Source organism: Anopheles gambiae, chromosome 3, assembly GCF_943734735.2.
Source record: "Anopheles gambiae chromosome 3, idAnoGambNW_F1_1, whole genome shotgun sequence".
Classification (NCBI taxonomy): domain Eukaryota; kingdom Metazoa; phylum Arthropoda; class Insecta; order Diptera; family Culicidae; genus Anopheles; species Anopheles gambiae.
The window spans coordinates 21,161,093-21,169,336 of NC_064602.1; the positions used below are offsets into that span (position 1 = coordinate 21,161,093).

At 42.6% G+C, this 8,244-nt stretch overlaps 1 protein-coding gene across 1 annotated transcript; it reads left to right on the plus strand.

The window, feature by feature from the left end:
- Positions 1–2,802: 2,802 nt before the first annotated feature.
- Positions 2,803–6,819, plus strand: LOC1279915 (ATP-binding cassette sub-family G member 1). The gene is made up of 7 exons (XM_061660061.1): positions 2,803–3,056; positions 3,132–3,255; positions 3,330–3,904; positions 3,980–4,185; positions 5,532–5,700; positions 5,825–5,925; positions 6,042–6,819. Exons 1-7 carry the CDS (start codon positions 2,939–2,941, stop codon positions 6,537–6,539), a joined length of 1,791 nt encoding a protein of 596 aa, XP_061516045.1. The 5' UTR covers positions 2,803–2,938; the 3' UTR covers positions 6,540–6,819.
- The last annotated feature ends 1,425 nt before the right edge of the window (positions 6,820–8,244 follow it).

Sequence of the window (8,244 nt, forward strand, 5' to 3'; positions counted from 1 at the left end):
TCATATATTTGCACACTTCTCTCGTCACACACAGCAACTTATGCATACCTCACTTCAAATAACCACTTCCGTACCCCCAGTACTGCTGATAGCGAGACCAAAGTGCCAAATCAAGTATCTATACTTTTCCCCCCAACAATTCGCAAGAGTTTTCCATGTTTGTGTTAAACAAAAATGTACACTTATGTTGAAACCACTTCACCTTTGCCAACGTTCCTTTCTCCACGTGCAATCATTTCTTCCATTTCTTGCATGGTCCAATGAGTGGCTACGTAGAAAGAATCATCTTCAAGTGTGCCGGTGTACCGGTAGAACGTGAAATATTCGCTCTCGCAACGTTCTCTCTGCTGCACTGCTAGAGGAAATGGTTCTTGTACGGTATGATAAACAACGAGACAGGAAGGTACACTTGTGTGCCTCGACCGTAATGTTTGTTTTCTTTTTCATCCCAGTGTCTCTCTTATACCAGCATGATTCCATCTTTTGCAACACGTGCAATGACTTCGAACGAGTGTTGTGTTTAATTCCGGTTTGCATTAATATTTGAAATGCATTTGTGCTTCCTGTGGGGCTGTGTTTGCTCGTGTGGCATCCGTCCAAAAGCAGCAAATTTATGTGTAGCGTTAGCTCACTGTCGAAAAGATGTGAAAGTCTTGGCTTTTCCCCTTAAAGCTTAATATATCGCAAATTTGATAGAGCAAGCGTGTTAAAGCTGGGTGCTAGAAAATTGAATAAAAAAAGGTCGAAGAATATAATGCCTCAGATGGTGGTTGTTTGAATTCACACATTGCTTTGTCATTATGAAAGCAATACAACTTGGGCTAGAAAGATGCAGCAAACAACACACAGAAAAGGGGACTTTTTCAATGTAATCTGATGTATAAACAGTCCGTCATGGGTTAAAGCCCCTAATGGACCAGCCGTGCCTCCGTACGTAAAACTGACTATCCTGCTGCGGGTAATCAATGTGGATCACTGAAATCCAAGGCCACTAGTTGGTACAGGCAGGTATTGAGCGATTGTGCTTAAAAAACAGAAGAAGATATGTAAGAAGATATTCACTGTGTGGTGTCGTAGAAGACAGACCTATTTGAAGACCTATTTGTACCAAGCAATCGTTAAGTCGTTCCTTACCACAGGAAAGAAGTGTTTTTCCAGACTTAGAAATCGTCCCGCGTATGGTCTCTCCGGAGGTTAAAGCCTATAACATTCCTTCATTAGGCAGTCTAAATGAAATCAAGAATCACATCCCTCAAATCCCGAGAATTCCTCAATTGTTCATAATGTGTTGGATGTGTTTGTTAATCTGTTATGTTGTTTCTCAGGTTCCTTTATACATTAAAGCAGTTTCAAATGTACAAACTAAGTAAATATGGTAGAATGTATTGAAGGAATTGTCTCCACACAACATAACGGTATTGAGAAGCATCATGTGGTGCTATAATTGCCATCCATTTCGAATCCCGACATTTGAATGTAGCTAAAGCGCGAACACAGGACTAACTGGTGCGGGGGGTTTTTTATCATTTTTTTTCCTCTAGAAAATTTAAAGGCATATAATTATCTAAAATACAAATCGGCAAAGCCAATAGAAAAATTAGTAAAACCAATGAGGAGAGTATGCATACGGACCCATTGTAAAATTGCACAATGTAATAACATTTTCATGTACAAACAAAACAATAAAGCTACTACTACTACTACTACTACTACTACTACTACTACTACTACTACACAGGACTAACTGAACTGCTATCGGTAAACCAATCAGGTCGTTGATAAGCTCAAGCTCATTACTTTGTGTTATTTATTGATGTACAATTGCCCGAATTAAAGTCATCATTAGTGATTAAGACAGACTTGGGTCACCCTTGCCAAAACATGGATTCGTTTCATCAGGAAACATGTATGAGAGGATAGAAGGATGAGAATCATTGGAAGATAGGGTTCGTTATATAAAGCGAATAGTATTCGAACAAGGTTCGTTAGGAAGGAGCGACCAAAGTCCTACCAATCTAAGGAATGAAATGTGAACGATTGAATCATGCAATGTTCAAACTAGTGTTAGACTGAACGATGATTTGAATTGTGTTAGTTCAGGATGTCAACACACTTATTGAGGTACAGCATTTAACAGAGTGTTTATTCCTTCCTCTCGGTTACAAGGTGCTACGACCAACGTAAAGTTAGTCAAGCCAGGTTCTTGAGTAAAAACTCGCGCAACTCAAAAATCCATTAACTACTAACCCCTCATTTTTGTGCTCAAAGATCACAACTTCTCCTCAAACACTCTCCAAAAATCCTTATCTGCTACGATTTGCCAGATTTTCCAACAAATAGCTCGCCCTTCTCTATCATTATGAAAGCGCCTTTTTAATCCTTTGACCCAACATTCACAGCTATGCGGTAATGTGGCGAAATGTATGCCCAACCCAAAACGTACGATTTTGCATGCGAAACTGAGGCGAACGAAAGAAAACCAACAACTTATTACCTCATCCATTAGCCCCAGCTGGCACAGTCATGCCGCTGCAGACAGATAATACCAATCGTAAATAAAACGAAGTTTGTGTAACGAACAGGAAAAAAAACCATTTAATGCCTACAATCACTGTCTGTCGATAAGAAAGATTGCAAAGCAGCAGCAGCATGGGAACATTATTTTTGAATGATGCGAAAATAACTTCCCCCAAAACATAAGCTCACACAAACACAACACATTGATGGGGAATCGTGCACTCTTGACACAGAATCGTACCGCGATCGTCGCTGCGTCGTACCGTCGGCTTATCAGGTTTGGCGTGCGTTAGGTCCTTCAGGTCCGCTTTGGCCGAATTTTGTTTTCACCAGCTAAACATTGCCAGTCATTGTGAGGCTGGCGCCGTGAAACAACGTCCAAGTTCGTTCGAGCGTAGTGTGAAGAGGGGCGGCTGCAAACATGATGGAGCCAATCGGTAATCCCGCTTCCATACCGCTGGAATCGTTGGAAAGTGTGAGCCCGCGTGAGTTTGAGCTATCGTTTCAGAATGTTTCCTACTGTGTAAAACATAAGCATGGTAAGTGCAGCCTGTTTCTGGTTGAGCCAGCTTAGTGTCGGCCGCGGATTATCAATTTACGTTTTATGTTCGAAGATCGCACACACTCCGCCATCCTGAAGAACCTTTCCGGGTCGTTCCGTTCGGGCCGGCTGGTGGGGATTATGGGACCATCGGGGGCTGGCAAATCGACCCTGCTGAATGTGCTGAGTGGATTCAAGTAACTATTTATACCCCAAAGCTGTCCACTTTCGTGACATAACCTTCGTTTGTTTGTGTATGTGTGTTGTCCAGAAAAAGCAACGTCACCGGTCAGCTAATGGTCGACGGACAACGGCTCTCCGAGCGCAGAAGCCGTAAGATCATCTCCTACACCCAACAGGAAGTGTGCCTGTGGCCGGCCCTTACCGTCGAGGAAAGCCTACGGTATGCGGCCGAGTTTAAACTCTCACCCACCATCGACCAGCACCAAAAACGGGCGCGCGTTCGGGAGCTTCTGCACGTGCTGGGGCTGTCAGGGTGTGCCGATACACTTGCCGGCAGCGTATCGGGCGGTCAGGCCAAGCGTCTATCGATCGGCTTGGAGCTTCTGTCCGACCCGAAAGTGATGCTGCTGGACGAGCCGACGAGTGGGCTGGACACGGTCGCCGCCTATCAGGTGCTGGCACACGTCAAGCAGCTTGCCGCCCGCGGTCGCGTTATCGCCTGCGTCATCCATCAACCCAACTCGCAGCAGCTGCTCCTGATCGATGATCTGTACGTGCTGGCCAAGGGCCGACGGATCTACAGTGGACCGACGGGTGAAATGGTGACGCAGTTCGCTCGCTTCGGGCTCGATTGTCCCGTTTCCCACAATCCGGCCGATTACGGTAAGAACGTAGAGGTTTAATTAGCAAGTGCTGCAAATGCTCACATACTACTCCCTTTTTCATCCCTTTCGGCAGCGCTGGAAGTGGCCAGCTTGGATCAGGAGGATGACCGATTGAAGCGATTGATGATGGAGGAGGAGAAGGATATTTTCGACTACAATCCACCGCGGCTGATGGTGGAGAAGAGCGTTGATGGATCGTATCAGCGGTACGCGCTCTCAACCCTGCAGCAGCTGCGTGTGTTGCTGCGACGAACGACCAGCTGTACGATGCGCGAAACGGTGAGTGAAGGAAACTGGTCGCAAGGCCTTTTTTATCGTTATTTCGTTATTTATCGTTATTATTTGCCTATGTTTATACCTAATTTTAAAATACCGTTTGTGGTTAGATGTCAATTGATTTAGGTTAATTTTTAATACTTTTTCCGAATTATTGGATTGTCTTTGAACAATAACACTCGCGTTTAAAAGATTAATGAATATCGTTGTTTCTTGTTATCTCTATTACTTGTTTTTCTTATTTTTCTTAAATCATGAACAATTTGGTTTTGTAATGATAATTATAGTGATACAATGATAAGATAAACATTTGTTCAGTTATTTTATATTTTAACTAGGAACTTTTAAAATTTTCCTATTTTACCATACATGTTTAATATGCTCCTAAAAATGCTTTCAATTAAATATGTAAAATAATTGAATACAAATCAGAAAATTGAGTACAAATCAGAATAATCAGAAAAAATGGGCTGCACAAACAACATAAAAATAGATTCGCTTGACATTGCATATGATAAATTCATAAAATCCTCCGCAAAACAGGTATTACAGGGTTTTCCATGATTTATTGGTTGGTTCCCATCAATTTTTGGTGGGTTCCCATAATTTGTTTTTGTGCGTTCCCACGATTATTTGGCCGTTTCCCAGATTTTTTTATCCAATCGGATATCCAATTGATATCCAATCGGAAAATACCAATGCATTATGGGAACGAACCAAAAATCTATGGGATACGATCAAAAAATAGTGGGAACGCACCAAAAAATCATTGGAACTGACCAATAAATCGTGGGAAACCCTGTATAACAATTCAAAATCCAATTCAAAAATAAAAATAATCTGCATCAAATAAAAAAAATCCATTCTATCGCATTTGCTTCATTTTTCTAATCTGTTTTTAGTTTTCTTCTCTTCATTTTCAATACACTGCTTTCGTTACGATTTTGTTGGTGAATAATAAGATGCAAACGTTTTTTTTAATAGTTCTTTATTATTTTTATATTGTGTTTTGTTCTATTTGCTTTTACTGATTTAGTTTTCTTGTTTTGTACACTTTTTTTTACTTTTTGCTGTGTAATTGTTACGTTTACAAGTTATCCTTTGGATTAATAATTCGGTCATAGCCAAAATATGTCCTTAAGTTTGATTACTTGAGAAGATTTTCTTAAATTTTAGGAAAAATCATGTTAATGTAAAAAAAAAAATCAAAATGAAGTTTGGTTTCCAAAACTTTATACTTTTACATAGTCAAATGATAACGACCCCACCAAAACCCATCCAAATAAAACCCAACGAAATAAAACCCAAAAACTCTTTTAACCCAGTCCCCCTTTCCATCTTCTTTCCAGTACCAGTTTAAAGCGCGCATTCTCATCAACATCGCCATCGCGCTCATCACGAGCGTCGCGTTCTACAACACCGGCAACAATGCCGACCGCATCCTGGCCAACACCGCCGTGCTGATCATTAATCTGTACGCCATCTTCTTCACCAGCATAGTTTCGGCGGTGCTGGTCTGTAAGTGTCTGGTTCTGGTTCCTCGCAGCCGACACGAGCCACCGACATAAAATCTTAATACCATTCTTACGTCCTTTTTCGTTTTATCGGTGGGTCGGTTTCTCCGGTTCCCCCTGCCAACCAGATCCCCGCGAGTCGGCCTGCTTCGTGCTAGAGAGCAAAAATAATTGGTACTCCCTGCGGGCTTACTACTTGGCCAAAATTGTGGTCGAACTTCCCACGCTGGTACGAGCGCAGCAAACTTACCAACCGAACGAAACAGAACCCGAATTATGATGTCTCTATGGTTCTTTTCTCCCTCTCAATCTTCTTCTCCCACACACACACACACACACACACAGATCCTTTCGTCGTCGGTGTTCTTCCTCATCGTGTACTACTTCACCGCGCAACCGTTCGAGTGGCTCCGGATCGGTACGTTCGCGCTGGTCTGCCTGATGTTTGGTTGGATTTCCCAGATGCTCGGGCTGCTGCTGGGCAGCCTGCTCTCCGTGCAAAACTCCGTGTTCGTGAGCATCCTGATAATGGTGCCGGCGTCGCTATTTTCCGGCTTCTTCGTGCCGCTGCGCGACGCCAGCGTGCTGGTGCGGCCCCTGCTCTACGTGTCGTTCGTGCGGTACGCGTTCGAGGGTGCCGTGCACGCGATCTACGGCTTCGATCGGCCGGATCTCGACTGCCCGGAGGTGTTTTGCTACTTCCGTCAGCTGAAACGCTTTCTGCAGTTTGTCTCGATGCCGGATCTGGCCTACGGGTACGATCTGCTAGCGCTGGCCGGGTGGATCGTGCTGCTGATGGGTGCGGTGTACCTGAGCTTGCGGCGAAGAATCAAACAGGATTGAACAGAAACCGGGCCGGGTGGGGTGGATGGAGCGTTATCAGTTGGCAAAATGTAGTTTATAGTTCGTGAGTAAGTGATGTTGTTTATACTCTACTTCCATAACAATGGAAATAAAAGTAATAAATAGAAGAAATTCGGGTCGGGGAAGATAAGATTTTCTTTCATAAAAATGGAAAATTTGAAACAATCGAATACAGAAAGTCTAATCAAAAGTCAATCCAATACATCTACTTATTTACTTTTACTCCTAATAATAAATAACATAAAGTGTATCCAAAATATTTCGAACATTGTCCAATGCTTTTCATTAATATCAGAAACATTTTACAAATATTTTCCCTCTGATTGGCATTTCATTAATATTGATTGACGCTCGTAAATGAGCCTTGAGTTTCATTTCACTCAACGAGTTTTCCGATTCCCGGAACGGAGAAAAACAGACAATGGTGAATCGTTGGTATAGTTTGCATTTCTCCCATTCATTTTGGTTCCATTGCAAACCTACGCGACGGTAATAAGTAAACCATCCATCCCTTCCCCATACCCGCCCCTTTTTCTCGATTGATCATTATATTGCGAGCCTTACTTTACCACCCATCGGCGGGTGGCTCATCAATTTTCGTTCGCTGCGAGCCATCGATTTACATTCTCCGAATTCCGGGTCCGGCCCGAAAGCTGTGTGCTATTTTTTGTTACATTGTGTGGGCGCTGCGATTGTAAATAAATATCGCGCGAGAATGTGTTCCAATGAAGCCTAATTAAAAGTGGCAGTGATCAGGTTTTTCTTCTTTTTTACATTCCCACCCAATTGAGTGCATTTAAGCAGGATATTTATGAGATAATAAGCAACATTCCAGCCACTACTTACGGCTGCAATTTGGCACGAGCAAACAATTCACTGTAATGGATAGGGGAGGGTTTCCCTTTTTTTGGGAAATATTTTGAATATCTGAAAATTTCACACACAAAAAATCGTATTCCAACGTTTCACACTACCCAAGCGGTGTCGAGAGTCGGTCCACAGCAAAGCACTGCAGCGCAAAACCGAAAACCTACAAATTAAATTCGGCTATCCACTGGCCATGAGCGGGCGCGAACACGAGATATGCTGTAATTTATTTGGCTTTTTAATTAAATTTATGTCTCACTTTAATTGCGCACGATCTGACATAAATTATCCGTACCCACGTAGCAGCAGATAAGGCCCCCGGGGCCAGGATGTCCGAAGATCCTGGTACAAACGTGAAATCTATTAGTCACTGTGACTGTGCTTGGTGTTGCTTTTTTTTGCAGGGAGTTGTTTTGTTTCATCTGCATGCTTCGCTTCCGTGTTCTGTCGCTACGTGGAGAAAAGCGGACATATTTTTCACCAACACTGGGCCCGGTTACAATTTTTATGATCAAAAGGAAAGATTGTAAAATGGAACAAGCGAAACTGGAAAAGTGCCCCGATTGGATGATAGTTATCGGACAGTTTTTTTTGGTTATTGCAGTAAAACGGGAATGCACCGCTGATAGGTGGGAATTTGACCCAAAACATGTAAGCGAATATTGAAGCATTTGAAACCAACAAGAAAAACAAAATCACTCCAAGTGCTGGTAGTTGGCAATGGTTGCAAGGATTGCAATTAAAACGATTCGTTGTAAATTCACGATTCTACGATTCAAGATACATTTTGATTGCATCAATTTCAATACATCATTTC